The sequence below is a fragment of the Vipera berus genome, assembly GCF_964194415.1.
Source record: "Vipera berus genome assembly, chromosome: 2".
NCBI classification, from domain to species: domain Eukaryota; kingdom Metazoa; phylum Chordata; class Lepidosauria; order Squamata; family Viperidae; genus Vipera; species Vipera berus.
Window position 1 is genome coordinate 123,590,269 of NC_138203.1, and position 26,426 is coordinate 123,616,694.

At 40.5% G+C, this 26,426-nt stretch overlaps 1 protein-coding gene across 3 annotated transcripts in view; it reads right to left on the reverse strand.

Moving 5' to 3' along the window:
* Positions 1 to 26,426, reverse strand: part of GNL3L (G protein nucleolar 3 like) — a 57,778-nt gene that overhangs the window by 2,517 nt on the left and 28,835 nt on the right. Inside the window, exons 1-15 of one of the 3 annotated variants that reach the window (XM_081320370.1) lie at positions 17,479 to 17,624; positions 15,274 to 15,375; positions 15,139 to 15,176; positions 14,591 to 14,692; positions 14,290 to 14,406; positions 11,719 to 11,802; positions 11,460 to 11,595; positions 10,680 to 10,783; positions 8,943 to 9,087; positions 7,858 to 7,945; positions 6,646 to 6,823; positions 3,438 to 3,580; positions 2,839 to 2,975; positions 1,933 to 2,069; positions 299 to 470 (exon numbers count right to left, since the gene is read on the reverse strand). In XM_081320370.1, the coding sequence (XP_081176496.1) occupies positions 299 to 470; positions 1,933 to 2,069; positions 2,839 to 2,975; positions 3,438 to 3,580; positions 6,646 to 6,823; positions 7,858 to 7,945; positions 8,943 to 9,087; positions 10,680 to 10,783; positions 11,460 to 11,595; positions 11,719 to 11,802; positions 14,290 to 14,406; positions 14,591 to 14,692; positions 15,139 to 15,176; positions 15,274 to 15,286 (1,594 nt within the window). In that variant the 5' untranslated portion in view covers positions 15,287 to 15,375; positions 17,479 to 17,624. Of the gene's footprint in view, positions 1 to 298; positions 471 to 1,932; positions 2,070 to 2,838; positions 2,976 to 3,437; positions 3,581 to 6,645; positions 6,824 to 7,857; positions 7,946 to 8,942; positions 9,088 to 10,679; positions 10,784 to 11,459; positions 11,596 to 11,718; positions 11,803 to 14,289; positions 14,407 to 14,590; positions 14,711 to 15,138; positions 15,177 to 15,273; positions 15,376 to 17,478; positions 17,625 to 26,426 lie in introns of those variants that run through there. The other 2 variants (XM_081320371.1, XM_081320372.1) reach the window with 2 other exon arrangements.

Here is a 26,426-nt window from a genome sequence, read left to right on the forward strand (position 1 = left end):
TACTTTTTAATGTAACAGAATCTTGCAAGTCTTAAGTTTCCTCCTCTTTCCCTTTATTTTTGTTTAAATTAGGGAAGGCCTTATCTCAGACATCTACTCAAGTTACTTTTTTGGCCTGGGCTCAGGCCCCATTTATCCTTCAAGGCCATTCCCTCTTCCCTCTACACCCAAGTAGGGTCATTAAGCTACGCAGCTCCAAGAGGGGCACTGTATCATCAGACGGGCAAAATGATGCCGAGAAATTACTAACCCCTCATGAAATCGCAATGGGGGTTAAGTAGAAAACCCGCTCCCCTACCTGCTCGCTTCTGACGTTTTCTGCGTTTCTTGCTTGCCGCCCGGAGGCCTTGCCCTTGATGCAGAGGGTCCAAGGCTGAGATCTCCCCTAAATCAGGTGCTCTGGGCACTGCTTTGGCTGCTTCTGTTAGAGTCTTGCTCTTGGACTTCAGCTCTATAGTCATTGGGCCAAGCTAAAGGGAAGAAGAAGAAGAATGCCTCACTTTTTTGAACAGGCCCCCAAAATGTATTTATTTATATAGTTTCCCTCTTCATAGTGACCAGCATAAAAAAACAGGAGAGAGTTCAATTGGATCAAATGTACAAATACAGCATGTCTAAACAAAATAAGGAGATACAGCAGTGCAAACCATCAGAGTTAAAATTCTTGAGTTGTATGTAACTCTAGAACAGACATGTCAAACTCGTGACGTCATGTGATGTCGCACAACCTATCGGAGCCTTTTCGCCATTGCTGGCAATGGGGTGGGCGCAGCTTCTGGATGACGCGTCTGGCCTCTGGGCCGGCAGTTTGACACCCCTACTCTAGAAGGAGAAGCAAGTATTCAACTTGTCATAAAATAATTTGACATTAAAGACATAACTCAACTTGGGCTGCTCTCTTTGAAATAAGTGACTCAGGTATTAAGACAACACTAGAATGTTATAAGCAAACATAAGGCATAAAGCAAATAGCGCTAGAAACAATTCAACAACCCAAACAGGTTCACAAATGCTCCCAATTCAGTGCCTAGGGCGAAAAAAACAACCCAGGTCTTCGGTGCTTTGTGAAAGCAAGAATTCTCTATTCTATTAACTGTCAGTGCTCGTCATAATTTATGTGAGGACTGAGATTTACTCTTTCAATTTGCCCTATTGCTCACCAAAACACAGCAACGCTTGAGTGTTTTCTACACAGTTGACATCCCAAGGTAAAAGTCCAGGCCTGTTGATCTGGCTACCAGATTTTATCATTTTAAGATTTAATTTGCCAAACCTGACAAGGGGACAAGAATATCCCGAGAAATATTTTTGCAGAACATCCAGTCCCTTCTCTCCCGTTTCAAATACTGATAGTCTTTTAGCTCCATTTTATAAATCTTCCTCAACTTTTTTTTTCTTATCAAGATAAATATTCTGAATTTCTCAGCAAAGTGCTCTCTAGACTTCTAATCTCCACTTAGCGTGAATTATAAAATCATTCTAAAAAGTAACTGCAAAATCATCCTACGGTATGTTTTTACAAGCTTTCTGTTAGGATGATTCAAACGGCATCTATGGAAAAAGCGATTTTTTTTGTCTGAAATCTGGTGGTTCTGCTAGCTTTTGGGAAAAGATGGTTGTGGAGGCTCCTTCAGTTCCATCTTGTTTTAGTTAGGTTGTGTGTTCTTTTGATCAGCCATGGACTTTTTTGCATGTATGATTCTTCTTTCATCTATAAGCTGCCTAGACGCGTCATCAAGGAATCAGGCAGCCTTGAAATTTGATATTGAAATTGTAATTAAATACCTTATACAAGAACAAATAAACCTTAAGATAATGTCCCCCACTCCTTTAGATGGTTCTACATTCAGTGCCTATTATTTAAAATTGCCAGAGCCTGGATGCTTGCCAAAATGGTAGTCCATAAACCTCCCAAAAGGCTGGGGCACCTACTTCATCATTCTCATCTTCCATCTTAGTCTCCTCCTCTTCTGTAATATGCAGCCCTTCTTCCTCAGCCATTTCAATTTCTGCCCCACGGGTTGGGCCCGAACCCTCCAAGGAGATACCCACAGGACCAGAGATTAAGTCTATAAAAAAACACAAAAAATACATCATTCAGAGTTCTTAAATTATAGTCATTTTTTTAGTGCAAAGAGGCTTCAAGCAAGGAGTAGAATTCAACCTGTTTCCTTCACATTATACATGCTAGGCCAGCTGAACGAGCAAATCCATCCCGAGTCATAAATCATACTTAACATAGTTTACAGGTCAACAAACTATAGTTATATAAATATGACTTAACTTATCATGGGACCACAGATACAGGATGAGGGAAAGAGAAGTGAAAACTATATCCTATTGGATTTGGTGGGAGACTCTTATGTTCAGTTATACCTACTCTAACAAATCAAAGAAAAAGAAGATAGCGGAAGGTTGGAGAGAATTGAGAAAGGCACAACAGCTTTTACAAAAGGGAAGGAGAAACGGTGGGGGAAAAATATCTGCTTGAAGAGGATCCCAGTAACTGATATATGAGAATACCTCACACACTGCAGCTTTTTATAATTATATTGCCACAGCATTATTACATAATTGGACAGGTACTCTGTTCTTGAGAAAATGCGGAGAATTATGCTGAACTGCAGAACTGCTGAACTGAACTGCTGAACTGCGGAGGCTATACAATGTTCTCCATTTCTGTCAGCCTCTTGCAGAAGGGATGACATGTATTGTATTATAAAAACAGCTGTTGGGCTGAGTATCAAACTCCTGTTGGTCAAGGGAAAGATAGGCAAAACAAAAATCATATGGTGGCCAAATCTTGTGGAAAGCAATCCCGTTTTCCCAACCACTTACTAGCCAAAGCCTTCTCATTCTCCTGCTCCAGTGCCTCAAAATCAAAGGCTTTGCCCATCTCCGTCACAATCTCAGCACTGATGTGAGTAGGAAGTGTGTGTGTCTCGGGCGGATGTGTGAAATAGCTGATTTTTCCACTAGAACAAACAAAAGTACAATAGTTATTCACCACATTTAGAGACCGCCCATCTCTCTCACGGAGTGCAGGTTTTACAGCGAGGATCGATAACTTTTCAGGCCACAAACCCGAGACAGACAGAGAGTGCCCCAAGTTGCATGATCCTGGGCAAGGTTTTGACAACTGCATAAGTTAATGTTGGGGCATCATGGGGAAAGGATGGCCATGTTGTTGACCAAGCTTTGTAGGAAAAGCTTCCTACCAACCACTGCCCCAAAATACTATATTGAACAATTTGCGATAATTCCTATCCTTTTCTTCTTTCTCTGATTTTAATTCCCACTTGAATTAGAGCTGCCAGGTGAGTAAGACAAAGAGAAAGGAAGAAAGAGGCTTACATCAAAGGCAGTTCCTGCAAAAAGCCCTACTAGATCTTTGTTCTTGGTTCTTCTTTTTTAAAAAGGTCCTATCTTCCGCTCACCTAGTCCAGTCATTTAACACCGCTTTGGCAGCCTTCTCATGATCTGGCATTCCTCCTTTTTTCAGCTTGCCCTGTCGCTTGGCCAAATATGCCAGGAACTCCGTGGTGTTCTGAAAATCTGGCACACTGAAATGCTGCATAATCTTTAGGAAGCGGAAATTCGAGGAGGAGAAAGAGATGAGAATTAGAAGTTTTCTTAATTAAAGTTTTCTTACCCAACCCGCCAATTCTATTTACCTACATCTCAAAGAGAGAGGTCAGGTTTTTAACAGCTGGACTTATTATTTAGTTCTCAGGCAAAGACCGCACTGGGCAGTCTCCTCTTCTCTCTGCCCAGATATTGGAAAGAAATTGCATTTCTGAAGTGCTGTAAAATTTCAATGGGTGATTTTTTGAAAACTGCCAAAACCAAAAGAGCCTTGGTGGAGCAGTGGGCTAATGCCTCCTTAAGTAACACCAGCTGCCTGCAATTAGTGTAGGTTCGCATCCCACCAGGCTCAAGGTTGACTCAGCCTTCCATCCTTCCGAGGTAGGTAAAATGAGGACCCAGATTGTTGGGGGCAATTAAGCTGACTTTGTAATAATGCCGCTTGGGGGTGTGTGTGAAAGCCCTAATAAGCAGGCATATACATAGAATGAAGGCTACTGCTAAGCTTGTAAGCCGCCCTGAGTCTTCGGAGAAGGGCGGGATATAAATGGAATTTTAAAAAAAAATCAACCCAAACAGAATTGGAGTTTAATTATTTGCTACTCATTTTTTAAAACAGGGTGGTTACCATTTTGCTAGAGCTAATCAATTGAGGCTGCAGTTCTATACCTATTTACTTTGGAAGAAGTACCATGAGTGCTGTGAAGCTGACTCCTGAGTACACAAGTAGAACTGAATAATATCCATTTCAAGTACACATTTCAGTGGGAGAAGACTTTCTGATACATTTAAAAACCTCCAAATTATCTATAAAGCTACATATGTATGGAAGAAACCTGAAGGCAGAGCAAGAAGCAACGGATGGAAACTAATCAAGGAGAGAAGCAACCTAGAACTAAGGAGAAATTTCCTGACAGAACCATTAACCAGTGGAGCAACCTGTCTCCAGAAGCTGTGAATGCTTCAACACTGGAAGTTTTTAAGAGACTGGACAGGCATTTGTTTGAAATGGTATAGGGTTTCCTGCCTGAAGAGGGGGTTGGACTGGATGACCTCCAAGGTGCCTTCCAACTTAATAATAATAACAACAACAACCTTTTATTCATTAAACATGAACCTCAGTCAACTGAACATTCAAATAGACGGGCACTAGTGGTTGACATGGGTTGCTGCCAGCATCCTAGGTATCAACCAGGTAACTCCTTAAAATGTAAGATGTTCCAAGTAGCACAGTTTTTTGTAGCTTTGCTGGAGTTATTGCAGGAAGCTGCAATTTCTTGATGTATTTTGCAAAATTTTTGGACATAGTTCCCAGTGCCCCGATGACAATGTGTATCACTGTTACACGTTTCATCCATAATCGCGCAGTTTTGATGGCCAGATCGCAGTATTTCATAATTTTTTCCAGTTCTTTTTCTTTGATTCTGGCATCTCCTGGTACAGAGATATCAATCAACTGTACGCTTCTGTTCTCTATGACTGTGATATATGGCGTGTTGTGTTCCAAATAGCAATCTGTCTGTATTCAAAAGTCCCACAAGATCTTCATCCTCTCATTCTCGACAACTTTTTCCACCCTATGTTCCCACGACTTTTCGGACACAGGCAAGTTGTATCTTTTACAAAATGCCCAGTGGATTAGTTTAGCAACTTGGTCATGTCTAGCTTTGTAATCAGTTTGCACGATTTTGCTGCACTCACATATTAAATGTGAAACAGTTTCAACTTTGTTGTTGCAAAGTCAGCAATTTGGATTGTCGGTAGATTTTTGTATCTTCGCTTTCATGGCATTAGTTTGTAGTGCTTGTTCTTGAGCAGCAGTATTAAGCCTTCCATTTCTTTCTTGATGGTTCCCATCTGAAGCCATGCCCATTTCAAGTTGTTCTCACATTTTCCTTCAATGTTTTTCAAATGCTGTCCATGCAAAACTTTGGTTTCCCATCTATTTAATCTGTCATCCAGCCGTTTTTCCTTATATTCTGCCTTTGTTTCTGTTATTTTTTTATAATGCTCTCTGTTTTCACAGCCTGCAGCAATTTTTCTGTACTTTGATTCACATAGTCATTCAAACTTCGTTTTTCTTCTTCTACAGTTTGGTGGATTTGCAATAGCCCTCTGCCCCCTATTCTTCTTGGCAGGTACAACCTGTCGATGTTACTTCGTGGATGTAGAGTGTGCTGCATATTCAAGTTTACGCATTTTCCGGTCTAGGTGTTCCAGTTCAGCCAAAGTCGTTGATACTTCCAGCTGGGTAGTATTACTGGGACTGCCCATGTATTAATGGCTTTGTTATTAATGGCTTTAATTATGTTATTAATGGCTTTAATTATGTTTATATTATTATTAACTGTTAAGAAAAACGTAGCTCTTGTACATGTCACAAGTACATGTCCTACTATATGAAAGGAGCATGCCTCTGCTAAATTGTATGTCACATATCTTTTGTAAGCACTTGTATTAAAATGCCAATAACATGCACATTCCTTAAAAGTGTTGCCCAATTAAACATGTTGAATGATCCACTTAATGCCTTCCACATTAAAAAAAACACCTCCCAGATAATAGGCAGGATCATATTTTGCAGCAAAAGCAACACCAATAGCAATTTAAAGCTACTGTATGTTGCTTCAGGTCTAACTGAACCATGGTTTAGTGGATTAACCCCTCTGCCTGAGATTGCCCAACATACCAAACCACAAACCAACCAACCATGTATTAGTGTAGAGTCTTGTGTGAATCTAGGCAAAGGGCGACAATTTAAAGAACCCAAATTAGGATTCTTGGCCAAAGTCCTTTTGAAGACAAGCCATTTATCAAGCAGATTTATCAAGCAGATTCATCGTTTTTAAATGTGGTTTCAAGGGGGAAAGGAGCTTCATCCAAATTAGCATCATTAAAATTCTTTATAAATTTATAGTTCTTTATCTCAGAACCATTATTTTTGCTATAACGTTTTTGCAGTCTCTGAAAAAAGCTTGGGATTCTCAAGCCCCACCTTCATAATTTTCCAGTTATTCTCACCTCCACATGCTCGGCTCATTCTTTCAAGATCGCTCATACCTGCTGCTTGTTGCATCGTTTCAAGATGGCCTCCACTGGACTCACGGGATCTGCCAGTTGTTCTATTCTGATGCAGTTTCGCAGAATCATGGCAGCATCTGAAGTGGGAGAAGCCATGACAATCCCTGGACAATCTAAGAGTTTTATGTGCTTGTCCAGCTGCACTTCTTGCAGAGACCTAAGGGGGGGCGGGGGGAGGGGGGGAGGGATAAATAAATGGGAGCAATCACTTCAAATGCCAGCCTTTCCACCAATAAAGTTAATTTTTTAAAACTTCATTTTATATTCCTCTGTTGTCCACAAACTAAAACAACCTGACCAGAAATTAAAATTTTAGACTTCTTAGGAAGACAGATCATTTCTGTCTCACAACAGTTCTTATAGTAATGCCCCTCCCTTCCTGGAATGTTTATCTTCCATGTCTTTATCAATCTGCATCTCCTATGAGCTTCAGGAGAAAAGGGGTTGGGAGGGAAGGGAAGATGGTAAACCTATTTAATCAACAGATATTTTTCAGAAGGCTGGCCAGTAACTGTCTTTTCAAGAATCGTTATTTCAAATGCATATGTTCCTTGAGACTTGTGGGCTTTTTTCTTTTTGGGGGAATGTAAATATAAAGTTAACGTAAGCCTCCTCAAAACCAGGGAAAGTGGGTAAAATAAACCAATGGGCAGCAAGTGGCTAAGTTCAGCTATGATATTTAGCAATGGCTAAATATCATTATTTCATTATCATGAGTTATGTATTCAACCGCACTACTGGTTCAATTCACAAGTTCTAAGTCAAAAAGTGTAATTTACAGCTGGTAAGGGTTAGGTTCATCCAAAGTACTGATGAATTAAATACAAATTAAGTCATCCTATGGATTAGAATAACACATAAAGTAGTGAACAAAGTACTCTGTGCCTTGCACAGAAGACAGTGCTTTTTATTTTACAATCCCAAACCACCTCTGACCTACCAAGCCCAAAATTACATGCTAATACAACTAAATAATTCTAGGTACTATCACTCATGCCAAGGACATCCAGTTCTGCAGAATGTTAGCAAAGGAAAAACTCTCTTTCCTATGACTGGGAGATAAATAATAAAGGAATCCCATAGCCTTCCTTGATTTAAAATGAAAAAAAAAAGGGAAGCAACTCGCTTGACTACCCAGCACCTCAGACCTGATGCCTCACTTCTAATTAGCACCTCAGCTTGGGCACATACTTGGTGATGCCAGGAGTGGCACCAGTATTGCAAGCTCGGCTCCTCTTCAAGCTGTTGATCAAGCTGCTTTTGCCAACATTTGGGAAGCCTGCAGTTGGGGATATAGAGACAGGCAACCCATCAGCAAGCACATTTCCTTTCTGGCGATTGCTCCCACACAAGTCACTGCTACCTTCCACTAAACTCTTTCTTTTGCATTCTACACAAGAAAAGACAGCGTTACCAATAATTCCCACCATCTTTTTCCTCTGGACTAAAAAGTAGAAGAAAAGCTGTTAGGGTTCACATCTATCACCACCAACTACCTAATTGTCCCCAAAATGGGCAATTCCAAGTCTGTAAACTTCAAATCATCAATCTCTGTAGTTGGTGAAGCCTGGTGTAAAGGTTCCAAGGAAGCAGAGGACCATGGGATCTTAAGTCTTCCCTCCCGTGCCTCTTTCTTTCCTCTCACGGTAAAAGAGCCGTGGTAGCACAGTGGTTAGAATGCAGTACTGCAGGCTTATTCACTGCTCACTCCAGGAGTTCGATTCTGAGAGACTCAAGGTTGAGTCTGAGATCGGTAAAATGAGCACCCAGATTGTTGGGGACTCTGTAAACCACTTAGAGAGGGCTATAAAGCACTATGAAGCGGTATATAAGTCTAAGTGCTACTGCTAATGCTATTTGTGGGCAACACCACTTCCCCAGCTAGAATTCTTCCCTGTTTGAATTACAGGCCCAGCTATCTCTTGGCTTCAACTCCCAGAATGACAGAAGGGACTCTGGGTTTCATCCAAGACCAAAGGACCCTCCTGCATTGGAAAGAGAGCTGCTAGGATTCTATCTAGCTACTGCAAAGTAAAAATGGAGAACATTTCCCAATTTACCCTATCAAGTCAGCTGGAGACAGACAAGGCAAGGAAGACAGTAAGCTAACTTTCCCCCATTTGGCATACTTCAGGTATTCTGTGACTGCAACTCCCCGAATTCCCAGCATAAGCAGGAATTCCAGGAGTTGCAGCTTCCTCATTTTGGAAGGTGTCATGTTGAAGAAAGCTGTTCTTTCATTTTGTCCACCCCTCAAATAGAGGCAGGCTACATACCCACAACTCCAACGGTGATTGTTGTCCTGACATCCTGATTCCGGCAATAGTTTGCAAGCACCTTCATGAGGCAATCTGCCCCAACACAGGCTGCACTGCCTAGCAAATCACTTGATGCTCGGGTTACTGGGACATGGCTCTGTTGCTAAAGAGGAGAAAGGAATTATTGCTTAATGCTCCTGGCACTTACTTTTGATGTACCAATCATAAAATGTTTCCAAATATTATAAAATCTTTTTCAAACAAGGTGGATTTGATTTAAAGCAAGTCAATTTAAATCATGATTTAAATCACTATGGTAGTAAAAAGGCTCGATTTAAATCAACTCGATTTGAATCATAATTATTAAAGAGCAACTGTCATCTCTGTCCTGCAGTGGCTCCTCCTCTGACCCGTTGTTGACTCACCAACAGTCCCATTTACTTTAATGGGATGGCTGGTGATGCGGCAGTGACACAACAAGGTGAGGGATGTGGCGGGCAGCAGGTGAGTGGATGCCTGCTAAGAGGCGCTGCCATGATGGATCTGAAATGCCAGGTGCTCTTTAAATATAAGGACTCATTCTTGCTGGTATTTAGAATCTTTAATATTATTTGCAAACAAAATGAAGGTTTCCTATTTAGAATAATAAGCTGTCAGGTTAGTAAAACAGCGATATCAGAACTGATTTTAGGTTAACAGGTTAATCACACATAGTTGGAAAACCACTCAAATTCTTTTATTTAAGTAAAACACTTAGAGCCTGTTACAGATGCATTTCTCTTCAAACAATCATAGTTTTTAGTGTACACAGATTTGCAAAACAATGGGATAAAGGAATGTTCCTGAACTTTGTTTTATGATTTATCTCATGGTTAATGTGTAATTGTGTGAATGCATCAATGCAGTGCATGTTATCTCGGCTTGCAGAGCTTGGATTCACTGAGTTTACCAAAAATGTAAATATTGCAGAATATACAGCCCTGTGCTACATAACTAAGCTCCATTTCATGCTGAATAAACTAAATTATTAATGAATCTTAAATAGAAAAGTATATTTAGATAGATTTTTACTCCAAAAGCATTTTACTAAAAATTTTTGATAACAATAAAAAAAAATCAGTTTTAAATTTTAAAAATCCATTTTTTTGTTTTTTTTAAAAAATCATCGATTATCATCCACTCTGTTTTCAAACATCTTAATCAGTGTTTCCCATTTCCCAAAACCCACCAATCTCTTTCTGCCATCTAAATCTCACTGTATAAAGACCAGGTATTGGACTGCCATCACAGCCAAATCTACTCTGAATGAAAGGTGGGTCCCATAACATCTTCTACAATAGCCAACGCTAAGGGAGGGGCCATAAACAGATCACATTCAAAGGAAGGTCCAAACCAATATACCTTTATAAAAAGAAAATGAAATACAACATTAAAATACATTAATATTTGTTTAGTATAAATTTCATAAAACAAATATTTAACAGCCATACTTTCACAAGACTGCTAACCCCAAAAGATCTGGGCTATCTCACCAATACAGAAATCTTGCTAGGTTTTGGCAGTTTTATCTGAGTTTTACATTCTTACAGGAGGTCTTGCTACATGTCAGGAGTTTTTAATTTAATTTTGGAGATGCATGGGCACTGTCAGAGGGTGTCATAAATAGCATGTTGCGCACTTCCATCCCATTCTCAAAGTGATCTCCAATAAAAAATGAAAAATGTCATTAATTCATTGCAGCCATGCATCACCTACCAGGTTTTTGCTCTGTTGCTGAGTGGAGGATTTAAAGGCCACTGTAGGAAATTCATTCTTCAGATACTTCAGCCATTTTGCAACGATCTCTTTAGATACCAGATCTGGATCAGGAATAGATTTAGAAAATGAAGGTGTCCTTTAAAAAAATCACTTCGCTGCCAGTTCACTGGGGCCATACCTACTCTTTTGTATCCCAAAGGTACACGAGTTACCTTTTAAAATCTGGTGTGTTTCAAAATTATAATCCTTTCATGCTCTGCAGATAGATCACCCACAAGGTTAAGCAATAACATCCTCAATTCCCCAGACAGAAGCTGATTTCAAAATAATCATGACCACCTACTAATTAAAGACTCAATACTATTAATATGGACTAGAATATCCAAGTCACTTATCCAATAATCATAGAAAGACAATTGATATCTAATCACTTAACTGTCATTGTGAATGAATGAACCATGAACAAAAAGCATAAAAGCAACAAAAAAAAATCTTCTAATTGAGACCAAATGCAGTATCTAGCAAACTTTTGAGTGATCTTTGTCCCCACTCTACCCTCTACCACCCAAACCCTGAATTAAGTCATGACTGCAATGATTCCTGAATCGAAGCAAAGTAACTGCAAAATAAGACAATGTAATTCAACACTTTATTTCAAGATGCCCTCAGTGCAGAATTTGAATCTGTAGAGAGAAATAAGAAAAGGTCTAATCTCGTATTCTTGAATCACACATGGCTTGGCTTCATTTCCACAAAGAACCTAGTCTTGCTACTTACCTATTTTATTCAACACCAAAACCAATCTCTTGTCGGTTCCAGCCTGTACCACTGCCTCTTCCACCTGGGGGCATCGGCAACCTTGAGGATCCCGAGCATCAAGGACTTCCAAGATCACATCAGCTGCTTCAATTACCTGGAGAGAGCAAAGAACTGGAGTATCCAACACTGATCCAATCCAACCCAATAGAAGCCTCACCATGCACAGCTCTATTTTTCTTGGTGCTAAAAGTGTCAAGTCACATTCATCTTCACTGACCTTCCTGAACTCTTTGTAATACGCCTTGCAAGAGCTGTCTTTTTCCAGCAGGGCATGTTTGGCCAATTGCTTCAGATCCATCTCCTGTGGGAAGAAGAAGATTAGGCACATGGCCAAAGGGATGGAATTAAAGTTCCACAAGACAGATGGCACAGAATAGGTTCTCATAGTTAGAAAATAGGTAGAAGGTAAAGATTTCCCCTGTCCAGTCGTGTCTGATTCTAGGGGGTGGTGCTCATCTCTGTTTCCTAGCTGAAGGAGCTAGCATGGTCCAAAGATGCTTCCATGATCATGTGACCTGACGTGTCTATGCGCCAAGGCGCATGGAAAGCTTTTACCTTCCCACCAAAGTGGTACCCATTTATCTACTTGCATGTACGTGCTTTCCAACTGCTGGAAAATAGAATAGGTACGGTATCCTTAATTTCATAATGTGAGATAGTACATCCTAGCTGCATTTCTACTTATACTGCTGCCTAGAAAATAGCTATTATTTGATTGCTGCTGTACGAGAAATTCATTCCCTATTAGGGGAGGCATTTCTACTCAAGTTGTACATAGACGGAATAAATTCTTCCATTTTGTTGTAGTTAGCTGTGAAATCGTGTCCGACCCATCGCGGCCCCATGGACAATGTTCCTCCAGGCCTTCCTGTCCTCTACCATCTTCAAATTCTTCCATAAGGGCCTTTAAAAATTCAATACTCTGTTCTCCAAGAACACCATTTTAAAGTTATTTAGAAAACAGAACTATGTATTTAATCACCCCCCATAAAGTATACCTGTGCTTTGCACACTGTGAATTTTGCAATCTCTCTTTGAAACATCTTGCTTTCCCATCTACTGCTTTCTTGATAGGCTTTTTTTAAATATAAAGTTTTATTGATCTGGAAATCCCGGCTGTTCCCTTAGACAAAGTTTACAGACAAGCAAGCCATTCATCATTCTTTCTTTCTTATTACGGTATATTCTTTGAAAAACATAGATGAGTAAGTAGAAATGGAAACATGAAAAAAAAACAACCAGCAATTTTAAAATGTCATGATATTCTAAAATAACTAGAATCGTTAAGCATATTATATGCATTGTATGTCACTGAGAGTAAGAATCATTACTAAATTAACTCATTGCCATTTTTAAACCAATTCCACCTCTGGCTTAAAGTGGGGTGAAGACATGCTCTAACTTAAAATTAGAAATCTGGTGACACTTTTTCAGACTAAGTACTGTGATTAAAAGACATGTCTAGTCACACTGTGCATCTGATGAAGTTCACAAACGTTTATGCCTTTTAATCAAAGTTGTCAATTGGAAAAGAGGTTGTCACGAGTAATTTTTTGCCACCTTAGACCAATACAGTTCTCCTCCTATGATGTCTGTTGTAACTTAGCAACAGCCAACTCATAGCCCTTCAGTACCTTGTAAAATTTTCTTTTTGGAGTAGGGGTGGGATAGCCAGACAAGAGATGGAAATTTCCACTCAGTAACTGATTTGCTTTATGCCTTTTTGTAGAAATAATTGACACTGGGCTTTTTGTAAAAATGAATGAGAAGAAAGTTGCAACACAATTCATTCCCTTAAGGCAGGGGTAGGCAACCTCGGCTCTTTTATGACTCGTGGACTTCAACTCCCAGAATTCTTGAGCCAGCTGGGCTGGCTCAGGAATTCTGGGAGTTGAAGTCCACGAGTCATAAAAGAGCCGAGGTTGCCTATCCCTGCCTTAAGGCTATAATCCCACTGATATGTGCCCAGAACTGAATCCTATCGAGTGTGTTTGGATGTGTCACCAAATAGACCTGATGTAGTCTGCTTTGTGAGAAATCCTATATAAATGATCAAAAATCAATCCAGAACTAAAACTGGGATCCTCAGTTATTTTTTTTATTGAAAAGTTTTACAAAATTTAAAAAACATATAAATTGAACCCCCCTCCCCATCACCCCTCCCCCCCAGACTTCCCAAAGCAGAATACAGGGTATTGTGTATAACAATCTTATACAAACATATGCTAAATATCTATTAAAACATTAACAAACCTTCCACTCTTTAACTCCCTTATAACAAAACTATAACAACTACAATAACACATCTTTTTAATTACTAAAAATTATTCATAAGCTATTTGAAACTTTTTAGTCCCATATTTATTTTGAATATAATCAATCCATCTTCTCCATTCCAAAATATATTTTTCTTGCGATTGCTCTTTCAAATATGCTGAAACTTTTGCCATTTCAGCCATGTCCATTACTTTAAATGTCCATTGTTGTATCGTAGGTAAATCTTCTTTCTTCCAATATTGTGCCACCAGAAATCTGGCTGCCGTTATTAAATGCAACATCAATTTGCTCATAGTTATTTTCACGTACTTCTTTCCTACTTAAATGTTTGTCTAACCAGCTACAGAAAGGTACAGAATATCTCTGCCAATATATTTGAGCTGCTTAAAAGAACAGCCAGCAGAAGGGGACAAGCAAAACTTCTATCAAAGATGCAGAGACAAACCAGACTTCCTGCAACTGGATTGGGCATATGTGCCATGAGGAAAGATTACCAGCTTAGATTCCCTACCTTCTGCTCAAAGAGTTTCTGTCTATGCAAGGCATCCTTCTGCAACCCTTCCAAGCTCCGAAACCGGCTGATTTCCTTTTGTCGTGCCATTTGTTGCCGCTCCTGGATTTCTTTCACCTGGTTAGATGGATACAATCTTCAGCTAAGGGGGTACTAGCAACCCTGGTGCACAGTTCTCATAGCTCCAGTATTGGGTATCACTCCTATGCCATCCCAAACTCCATAGCCCTAAGCAAGGAAATTAATTCAGGTATCTAAAAATCCCACCTTTGCCTCTGTTCTCCCACGTGGTTAAGCTTACCCTTTTCTGCCTTAGGGCCAGTTCCTTTTTGACATGTTCTTTGAAGCGTGACAGTTGAGGTACTCCTGAATCTTTTTTCCTATGCGGTTTTGCATCCTTTTTCTATGAGAGGAAAAAAGACTGCACTGGATTCGATTGCAGACATAAACTTACATATATTCATCACATCTGAGAACAACAATACTAGATCCTTGCCTTTCCAACTGATAACTCTTTTGACCCTTTTCCCTTTGCTAAAGAATAACTTACGTTTCCTTATCTAAAAGCTACTTACAGCAGAATTGATACTCTAATAGGAAAAACATGAATTACGAGTGGAAGGTAACATATCATTGGCAGCTTGCATGATAAAAATTTCATCTGGAAGCACACTGAGATACTTTGGTTACATTTTGATTCACCACCCAAACACTGTGTCTTACATTTAAAACAATTCTGCTTCACTAATATAAGCAGCAATCATTCCACTATCAAATTCAAAGGCTTGCCTTGCTCTCCCATCAATTCCCACTGTCATCTCTACCATTTTTTTCAAGATTCTGTCTTACCTTGCTATGTTTGGATTTCTTGCTGGATTTTTTCTGTTCTGCAAAAGAGAAAAAAAAGAGAGAATCAGAGATAAGCAAACAGGATTACTCACTTAGAATTCCAATTAGATTGGAATAATTGAAGCAGATATTTACTATGCCGGGTCATGATGCTAAATGTAGGAAGAGGATTAGGAATCTCTTTTTCTTTCCAACATTAGTTTTTGAATCACCTTTTTGTCTCCTGATTAACAAGACCTGGAAAAAAAGAGAAAAGTTAGTCTATGTAGTTTTCTCATCAAATCAATAGAGTAGATTGCTCCTAACAATATCCCAAATTATAACAATTGAAAGCTGCCCAGAATCACTGTGAGTTGGGCAGCATATCAATGTAATAAATATTTAATTTTGGCATAATGCATTACATGAATCCAGCCGCTATAATACATAAATCATTGTTTTAGTGTGATGTGTAAGATTACAAACCTAAATTATCTTTTCACACCTCATGTTTTCAAGTGGTCATAATCCTTTAGTATTGCCTCTGCCACACGACGTAATGAGAAGGAAATGGGTGGAATATACTGGCACATGTAACCTCCAGGAAAAAATACAGATGTTTTATGATCTTTGAGGGACATATGGTAGAAATTGAGAAGACTCTACAGGCAGTCCTCAACTTATAGCCATTTGTTTAACAACTGTTCAAAGTTACGTCACTGAAAAAAGTGACATACAGCTGTTTTTCTTACTTATGACCACTTGCAAAAATCCCGTGATTATATGATCAACATTCGGATGCTTGGCAACTGGCATGTATTTCTAATGTTTGCAGTGTCCCAGGGCCATGTGATCACCTTTTGCAATCTTCTGACAAGCAGTCAGTGGGGAAGCCAGATTCAACAACTGCCTTTACTAACAACTGTGATTCACTTAACAACTGTAGCAAGAAAGGTCGTTAACATGGGGCAAAACTCACTTAAACACTTTCTTGCTTAGCGATGGAAAGTTTGAGCTCAATTGTCATAAGTCGAGGACTACCTGTAGCGGCACCATGACAGAAGTGTTAGATTTGGATGGAGGATTTAGATTTCCCGATTCAAATTCCCACTTGGTCAGTAAGCTCACCAGCTGTTAAGGCTAAAATCACAATCTGCAATGTACCTTACAGAACATTATTCTAGATTAGAAGTGAAGTGAAAAGAAACCTATCTGTATCAGTTGCCACAAGGTCTCAGAGAAAAAACAAGACATTAATGCGAGAATAAAGAGCACCACAAATCTTATTTTCAAAGAGCCTAATCATGATCAAAGACAGTAAATCCTTTCCCCCCCCCCACCTCCCGCCTTCCCTCTGGCATCTTACAGCCAACTTATAAAACTCAGGAGAATCAAATGGTAGTTCTTCCCGAGATTGTCCCGCTTTCTCCAGCTAATATTCACTTGTTGGAATATCAGTCCCGACAACTAACGTCTACAAAGATCCCTTTTATTTATTTTTCCCCCATATTGCGTGGCACAGGTACCTGTGCTCCTCCTCTAGGTAAAGCTTCAGGACTGAATTTTTCATAGTAAACTTGCCTTGACTTGCCTTCCCACTCATGAGAATCATACTTTTTTTTTAGCTGTTGTCATGTTTTAATTGAAGATAAGATGGAAACATTCACAGTGCAGGGTGGAAAAAGTATGTGAACCTTTGGACATAATAACTGGTTGACCCTCCTTTGGCAGCAATAACCTCAACCAAACGTTTCCTGTAGTTGCAGATCAGACCTGCACAATGATCTGGAGTAATTTTGGACCACTCCTCTTCACAAAACTCTTTCAGTGTAGCAATATTCTTGGGATGTCTGGTGTGAATCGCTCTCTTAAGGTCATGCCACGGCATTTCTTTTTTTTATTATTATTAAAAAGTTTTACAAAGACAAGATTTTACAATTTATCCCCAAATCCCCCCCACCCCAAACCCTCCCACTTCCCCCCCCACTTCCCAGAGCGAAATACAGGATTATAGTTATAATAATCATATTCTAGATAAGAATTATGCATAATATACAACTAACCAAATTCATAATGTGCTTTAACTCCCCTTTAACATAACTACATACAAAATACCAATAACAATATCCCTCTAAAACAGGGGTCTTCAAACTTGGCCCTTTTATGACTTGTGAACTTCAACTCCCAGAATTCCTCAGCCAGCATGCTGGCTGAGGAATTCTGGGAGTTGAAGTCCACAAGTCATAAAAGGGCCAAGTTTGAAGACCCCTGCTCTAAAATCACACTTTCGACACAATTTTGGGCCAGGCTTCACGACGGCCCCCACCCTTCTCCTCTCCCCCCACGCCCAGAGCCTCTTACTTGTTCAGAGCTGGGGAGTCTCAACGGCAACAGCTTTTTCACCAAAAAGAAAAAGAAAAAGAAAAGAAAAGACCTCCGCCAAAGTCGTGAAGCTTCGCCAAACGTGACACATGGGTTTCTGCGCGTGCCCAAAAAGGGTTGGAGCTGACGCGCGTGCGTCTTCCCGGGAACTTAGGGACCGCCCGCTGCCTTTCCCTTCCTCCCTCTGTGCTGAGTTTGCGTAAAGATGGGTTTGGTTTTTTTTTCCCCGTAGCGCTCGGAACAAAGCAGACAGGCGAGGAGAGGGATTTGTTTCTCTCTCTCTCTTTTTTTTTTGTTTTGTTTATGTGGTGCTTGCGCGAAGATAATGTGAGATTCCACATGACGCGCGCGTGTGCAATTGCGCACCGTTTAGAAATGCTTAGTTTTCCATATAAGCGCTAGAGATTGTGCAGGAGATTGTGCAGGCTGAAGCTTAAGAGGCTTGCCAGATCTCATTATGTGTGCCTATACCAGGGGTAGGCAACCTCGGCTCTTTTATGACTCATGGACTTCAACTCCCAGAATTCCTGAGCCAGGCTGGCTCAGGAATTCTGGGAGTTGAAGTCCATGAGTCATAAAAGAGCCGAGGTTGCCTACCCCTGGCCTATACCAGGGGTCTTCAAACCTGGCCCTTTGATGACTTGTGGACTTCAACTCCCACAATTCCTTAGCTAGGCATGCTGACTGAGGAATTCTGGGAGCTGAAGTCCACAAGTCATCAAAGGGCTGAGTTTGAAGACCCCTGGCCTATACAAAGGAAACGGCTGGATTAGTAGAACAGCAAACGAAGGATCTGGAATGCAGAGAAACTCCTTTAACTAAGCCATCCCCCGCTGTAAACCTATATTATACAGTATTAATCTTAATCCGAGACATGTAGTGAAATGCCCACCGCATTTTTGAGATTCATAAGTAATAATATACAGCTACATTTCAAGAGTTTGTAACCTGGGGGAAAATGATAACGGGATAAACCAAAAAGCTTGTTCAGTGTGATGGAAAAAAATATAAAACATGCGGAAAATTATATATTTGTTCCTATGGAGAATATATAAAATAATAACAGGAATGCAAGAAAGATAAATAAGGTATAATGTATAAAAGAGAAAATAGAAATTCAGGCCTGGAATCAATACGGAAATCAGTATTAAGGATGAAAACTGATCATTTACTCTTTTGTGTGATCAGCTGCCAGAATATAGAGGCAAGGAAGTGTTGAATATGCCTGGAGACAGTTAAGGAAATAAGTGCATTGTATACAGAATGTGATGGCTGTATGTACCCCAGCAGGTTTGGATTCAGTTTGGCCTTTTGGGATACAATAATGGTAGTCACACAAAACGTTAGGCCACGGTGGTTTTCTGATCAACTCTGATTAGCTGGAAATAATCTGCTCTGTTAGCAGCATTTTATTCCTTACACTTTAAAAAATAACTGACATCTGAAAAGCCTTAGGGTCAGAGCCATTTTAAACAGTACTGTAGAAAAAAAGGTGCAGCTTCTCTTGGCCTCATTCTGCCCCGTTTCACATTCTGTATTTACACAGTGCCTGCAAAATGTTTGTGAGAGAGTAACACAAAATGTGATGTACAGTTGCAAGAAAAAGTATGTGAACCCTTTGGGATTATGTGGTTTTTTGCATGAATTGGCCATAAAATGCGCTCTAAACGTCATGTAAGTCACAACAATAGAAAAACACAGTCTGCTTAAAATAATACTACACAAACATTAGCTGTTGTCATGTTTTAATTGAAGATAAGATGGAAACATTCACAGTGCAGGGTGGAAAAAGTATGTGAACCTTTGGACTTAATAACTGGTTGACCCTCCTTTGGCAGCAATAACCTCAACCAAACGTTTTATGGCCAATTCATGCAAAAACCCACATAATCCCAAAGGGTTCACATACTTTTTCTTGCAACTGTAAGCATCTACAAAAGATGTCAGGTTGTGTTTATAGGACCCATTAAAATATAGCTTATTGAAGCTTATTTTATAAACTACTGTATATCACAATTAGATTGGTTCACACAAGACATCCGTAAATTATTTCTGACAATAATAGTCAGATTATAAGAATGTGCTAAATCAAAGCCAAACAAACTTCACTACAGCTTTGCATGTGATGTGAACCAAACCTACAGTATATATGGCGTAAAGACCTGAGTAAGTGGTAGCACAGTCTGTGGACATGAAATATAATTTATAGATGGGGGAGAAAATGAAAGAAATTGCATAATACACGAAGTTATAGTTTGCTTAAACATGTTTGTTGAATAAACTACAGTTGGCTGGATACATACAGCATGTAAATTTTAAAAAAGCATGACTTAATGTGATGTCTGAACCAGTAAAAAAAAATGCAGCAGCCCTAATTCAGATGGTTTTAAATTTATGGAAAGTATCTTTTTTGCTGATTAGTGATTGTGGTAGCTTTACATAATATATCAGTCAACTTATCTTCAAATACCATTTTCTGGGAGACAGAAATTACCAGTGTAGAATAAGATTCTGGCTTAATAGGCCCTTGATGTAATCTACTCTGGCATTTTTCTGACAAGCAAATATTCAACAGGTGATGCTTTTCTATGCATGCATGCCTTGATGGGGGAAAAAAGAAGACTTTAAAGGCAGGCATTTAAAGCACAGCAGAAAAATTTCATGAGAAAAAACCAACTGGAAAGAAATCTGACGATGATGGATGATGATGATGATGTTGGAAGGGACCTTGGAAGTCATCCACTCTAATCCCCTGCTCAGTCAGGAAACCCTATACCAGGAGTGTCAAACTTGCAACGTCACATGACGTGTCGCGATGTATCATGTTTTTTTCCCCATTGCCGGCAATGGGATGGACATGGTTTTGGTGTGATGCATTTGACCCATGGGCCAACAGTTTGACACTCCTGCCCTATACCATTTCAGACAAATGGCTGTCCAGTCTCTTCTTAAAAACATTCAGTGTTGGAGCATTCACAACTTCTGGAGGCAAGTTGTTCCACCAGTTAATTATTCTGTCAGGAAATTTCTCCTTAGTTCTAGGTTGCTTCTCTCTTTGATTAGTTTCCATCTGTTGCTTCTTGTCCAGCCTTCAGGTGCTTTGGAGAACAGCTTGAATAGCTTAAAGGAGTATGTAGGATGAAGGAAGATTACCAAGACAGGGCCAGCTGGCACATCCCATACTGTGTGTATGAAATATAAGATAATAGTCTGGAGAAAAGGCTATCAGAATTCGTCCTGGTGAAAGGGGCCTCAGACCACTCATTTTTTTATTTTTTTTAGATTTGTTTTATTGTGTTTATTATTTTTATAAGTAATTCAAGGAGGTGAACATGCTTAATACTCCTACTTCCCCCTAATTTCCCACAACAACAATCCTGTGAGGTGGGTTGGGCTGGGAGTGAATGCCTGGCTCAAAGGCTTTCATGCCTAAGACAGGAGATTAGAACTAAGGCCTCTAGTTGGGTGCCTTAGCTGCTAGATCAAACTCCTTGCTCAGAGCATTTTAGACAAATGTTTACATTCATTTGTGGTCATCTCAGAACCTCAGTCAGTCTTGGCTAGAATCCTTAGTCAGTGTATCTATTATGGCCCTGAACTGCATTTTGCAGTGAACAAAGCTTAGCGTACTGGTGGTCCTCAACTTATAACAGTTCATTTAGTGACCATTCAAAGTTACAACGGCACTGAAAAAAGTGACGTTTGACCATTTTTCACACTTACAACCGTTGCAACATCCCCATGGTCATGTGATCAAAATTTGGACGCTTGGCCACTGACTCATATTTATGACAGTCGCAGTGTCCTGGAGTCATCTTTTGCGACCTTCTGACAAAGTCAACAGGGAAGCGAGATACACTTAACAACCATGCTACTAATTTAACAGCTGCAGTGGTTCACTTAACAACTGTGGCAAAGGTTGTAAAATGGGGCGAAACTCACTTAAACTCGCTTAGCAGTAGAAATGTTGGGCTCAGTCATGGTCGCAAGTCAAGGACTCCCTGTGTTCTATAGAAATCTAGTAGCTCTGACTTCTTGTGCCTGTTGACCACTTGGAAAGATAATTTAAGGAGAGAAAATAATGTTCTGTTCCCCATGATTTCAAGCCCCAGAAATGTGATTTTCCTTGCCCCTTGGGACTAGCGCATGAGTTGTACCATTTAGAATCTCAACTGCCTGTATAAGGATGTGACTCAGAATAATTTGAGGGAAAAAATAGAACACAAACGAATAATCAGACTGCCAATTGAGAAAGCTCAGACAAGCTGCCAAAAGTGCATTTATGTGGAGGCTTATAGATGGAAATAACTCAGAGGAGAATAAAGGGCTCTTTGCAATACCACAGAATTGGGACATAGCTTTCTTTGCTCTGGGTTACAGAGAGAGTTGCCAGATGTGGCTTGTTTTAATGGCTGCTGTCCCATGTTATTGCAGCACATCATAACCTTGTAGGCTAAAATGGGAGCCCCTTCCAACTGTTACAATTCCAAGAAGGCTACGGGACAGCTTTGATTACTTTTAAGGGGAAAAAACCCAGAATGCTGTTGCAGATCACAAGCTTCTCAAATATAAACATAAAAATAAGGACTCTACGCTGAATCGATTTGTTTTAAAATTATTTTAAAGGGGCTCATTATATCTGTAAACGTTACTCATTTATTTCAAATTTTAATACAGATATTCTACTTTTTAGGATTACTAGCTTTTATAAATAGCTTACAGGTCACATAAATGGTATTTATTTTAATTACATGGTTCTGTATAGGACTCTTTCTTTGGGAAATTAGCAGGAATAGCTCTGGGGAGAGGGGAGGAAGCATTCAACTGTGTAGGCTTATGTCTTACTCTTCCCCTGTTTTATTCTTTTATTTCATGCTTAAAATTGATATGCCATCCTTTCAAACTACCACCAAAGTTGTTCCCTCTGCTTACAAGTATTTTTTCTGTAGGCCAGTTGATCGGTAATACCCCTAGGTGTGAAAGAGGGAAACATCCCTAATATTTATTTATATTTTTTATGTATTGAATTTGGAAACCACCCATCTCACATAGCAATTCTGAGACATATCTACATGCAGGTAAAGATTTTTCAAAAGCAAAAGTCTCCCTTAATTTCAACTTTTGAGGACTTCATGAACATATCCATATTTTTGTTGTACTAATACTGAATGGATTTGTTATTGACTTTTTCAGAGGTGTTTCTTCAACGTCCAATCTAGTCTACAGCTCTGAGATTTCCTAGTGGTAAACCTATCCATGCAGGGAACACATATGGCCTAAATAGGGGTGATATGGAGCCTCAGTTTACCAAAGGAACATTAGTACCTAGAAACACTTACCTAAGGTAAAATTAACTTTGTTTAATTGATGTGGCTGCCCAATTCAGAAGCATGACTGTGACTGATATACTATTAGAAGAAGGAATAAAAAATAAATGACTATGACTGATTTGCAGTTTGAAGAAGGAGTTAAAAATAAAATGCAATATCAAATGATAGACCTTGGGAACATAAAAAAGAAACCAGAATAACCAGCATATTTGTAATAACAGAAGCAGCCAAGATCAACCAACACATATTTCATTTAAGGTCATACAACCTGTATTGGCTCATCCCACAGTCTAACCCAGGGGTAGGCAACCTTGGCTCTTTTATGACTGATGACTTCAATTCCCAGGATTGAAGTTGAAGTCCACGAGTCATAAAAAAACCAAGGTTGCCTACCCCTGGTCTAACCCAATGCTCAGGAAATACTGTATCTGTAGGGACTTGTGAAAGGACAGAAGCCCCTTCTGGGGTTTGTGTCTAATGCCATACACAAAACCCAAATGGGGACATCTGTGAGCGCAGTTCCCCCCTTCCTGCCCAGCTGGGTCTCAGTAAAACACACCAGGTTGGCCTTGTTATCCACAACTAAATTATGGATTATGGGAGCTTCATTATTGTACAGACTAACATGACATTCAATAGCAACTGGATACTGAAGGACCGATCAATCATTAGGTTGAGCATGAGCTGAATTGGGAAGCCACATCAATCAATTAAACAGCCTTAAAAATCCTGAATCAGGATTTAAATACAAAGGCCATCTTTCCTGATGGTGGGCCACCATATCTTCCCCTGACTGTCACTACAGAGATGTTACCATGGTCAGGTCTATCAGTCCCTCCTGATTCTCTTCTCCTTGATTTGAAACAAAGGGCTTCAGTTCATTCGCCAATATTTTAGACATCACTCAGCTAATCGATCATGCAAACATCACGGACTTGCAGAATTTCCAAGCGTAATTACTAAGGAGTAGAAATCCTGGAGGTGAGGTTTAACTGACATGGGGAGGTTTGGTTAACAAATTAAGTAGCAAATCTAGACCAGATAGATGATCAGTGGACATTTCGGCCTAGTCTATCCCACCAAAGTTTTGCTAATCATAAAGATGGGGAGGATGCATACATGCTGTTTTTTGCTTTTCAAAAAAATGGACAGGAAGAATCTTGATCATTTTGACTAGTAGCTTCTGGCAAAAGTCTCGCCCAGTGAGCAAGGAAGTAAGTAGCAAAGAATTGGGGTTATCCTGAACTGCTTAGAAGTCCCCTCTGAAAACCAATTTCAATTTCCCATTTCCCCTCCCTATGCACCGTGCTCTGGCAAGCTGACATTAGAGACCATCAGAAGCCCAGGTGATTGGCAGAGATATGCTATTCTGCAATGTATACAACCACTGTTTTTGGCCCGGGGAACAAACAATCCAAAGCAGGATGTGAGGGACTCATCATGCAAGTGAATGCTAAAGTGGAAGAGACCACAAGACTGGCAACTGAAACCGCTGGCTTTTGTTAATGACCCCTTTTGCCAAGAACTGGAGGGGTGCTGGGAGATGATTCAGAGACAATTTAACTCTTTCCTATTTGGATTTACAAGATTTTGCTATCCTACTGAGAAGAAACCAGTGTTGTCTCTAAGCTGGAAGCAGCCTTTTTGTATGCTTTTTCATGTCTGTGTGCTCGGTTGCAGCCAAGTTTGCTTCTGTGATTATGTGTGTGTTGAGTGAATGAGACACAATTTGCTTGTTTAGCACAGCACTGAAAGGCAGAGAGGAGTTAGAAGCTGGACAGTTAGCACTAGTACAGTAATTGAGCATAATTAATATGATCTGTGTATCTTTCTTAGTAAAAGGAGAGATGCCAAATGCAAGAGTCATCGTCTGGAAACATCACATTTCTTAATGGATTTTGGCCACAATGGGGGTTTCCAAAGGAGGATTTTATTGTGCAATCCCTCTGCCTCATTCACAGAATTTTTTTAAATAGCATTTTCCAGGGAAGAAAAGATGGAAGGAGGAAAGATAATAGTAACACTATTATTATTATTATTATTATTATTATTATTATTATTATTATTATTATTATTATTATTATTATTATTATTATTATTATTATTTATTAAATTTATATACCGCCCTTCTCCCGGAGGACTCAGGGCGGTGAACAGGGCATATAAATAGAAATACAAAAGTTAAAAAAGATTAAATAATTGCCCAATTAAAACAATCACAATGTAAAACCCATTAAAACCCTAACATTCCCCCATCAGGCCAGGCCAGCTTGTTCAAATAAATGGGTCTTTAGCCCGCACCGGAAGGAGCGAAGATCCGGTGCCGTCCGGAGCTCAACCGGCAGTTGGTTCCATAAAGCCGGGGCACCCACAGAGGAGGCCCTCCCCCTGGGGGCCACCAGCCGGCATTCTCTGACCGGAGGCACCCTGAGGAGGCCCTCTCTGTGGGAACGCACAGGGCGGAGGGAAGTCGATGCCGGCAGCAGGTGGTCCCCGAGGTATTCCGGACCCATGCCATGTAAGGACTTAAAAACCATCACCAAGACCTTGAACCTCACCCGGAAGACAACTGGTAACCAATGCAGCTCGCGGAGCAAAGGTATAACATGGGAGTACCGGGAAACTCCCAAGACAACTCTCGCGGCCGCATTCTGCACCAGTTGGAGCCTCCGAGTGGTCTTCAAGGGAAGCCCCATGTAAAGAGCGTTGCAGTAGTCCAGACGAGAGGTCACGAGCACATGAGTGACTGTACACAGGGCATCCCGGTCCAGATAGGGCCGCAACTGACGCACCAGGCGAACCTGAGCGAAAGCCCCCCTAGTCACGGCCACTATGTGATCTTCCAAAGTAAGCCGTGAATCTAGGAGGACTCCCAAGTTGCGAGCCCTATCCACAGGGGGTAAAAACTCACCCCCCATAGAAAGAGATGGAACATTTTGAATGTCCCGGGATGCCAGAATGTACAGCCAATCGGTCTTGTCAGGGTTGAGCTGAAGTCTGTTCCTCCCCATCCAGACCCGAACCGCCTCCAGGCAACGGGACATCACATCGAGGGCATCACTGGGGTGGATTGGGGTCGAAATGAAAAGTTGGGTCTCATCAGCATATTGATGATACCCAACTCAAAAACCACGAATGATCTCACCCAGCGGTTTCATGTAGATGTTAAACAGGAGAGGCGAGAGGACCAATCCCTGAGGAACTCCACAAACGAGAGCCCTTGGGGTCAACCTCTGCCCTCCTGCCAACACCGACTGCGAGTGTCCCAGGAGATAGGAGGAGAACCACTGAAGAACTGTGCCTCCCACTCCCAATCCCCTGAGACACTGCAGCAGGATACCATGGTCGATGGTATCGAAAGCCGCCGAGAGGTCTAATAGGACTAGGACAGAGGAATGTCCTCTGTCCCGAGCCCTCCAGAGATCATTCACCAGAGCGACCAATGCCGTCTCCGTGCTGTACCCGGGCCTGAAGCCCGATTGGGACGGGTCTAGATAATCCGCTTCATCCAGAACCAGAGGGAGCTGATGCGCCACCACACTCTCAACAACCTTCACAAGAAAGCGAAGGTTGGAGACCGGACGAAAGTTGTTTAAC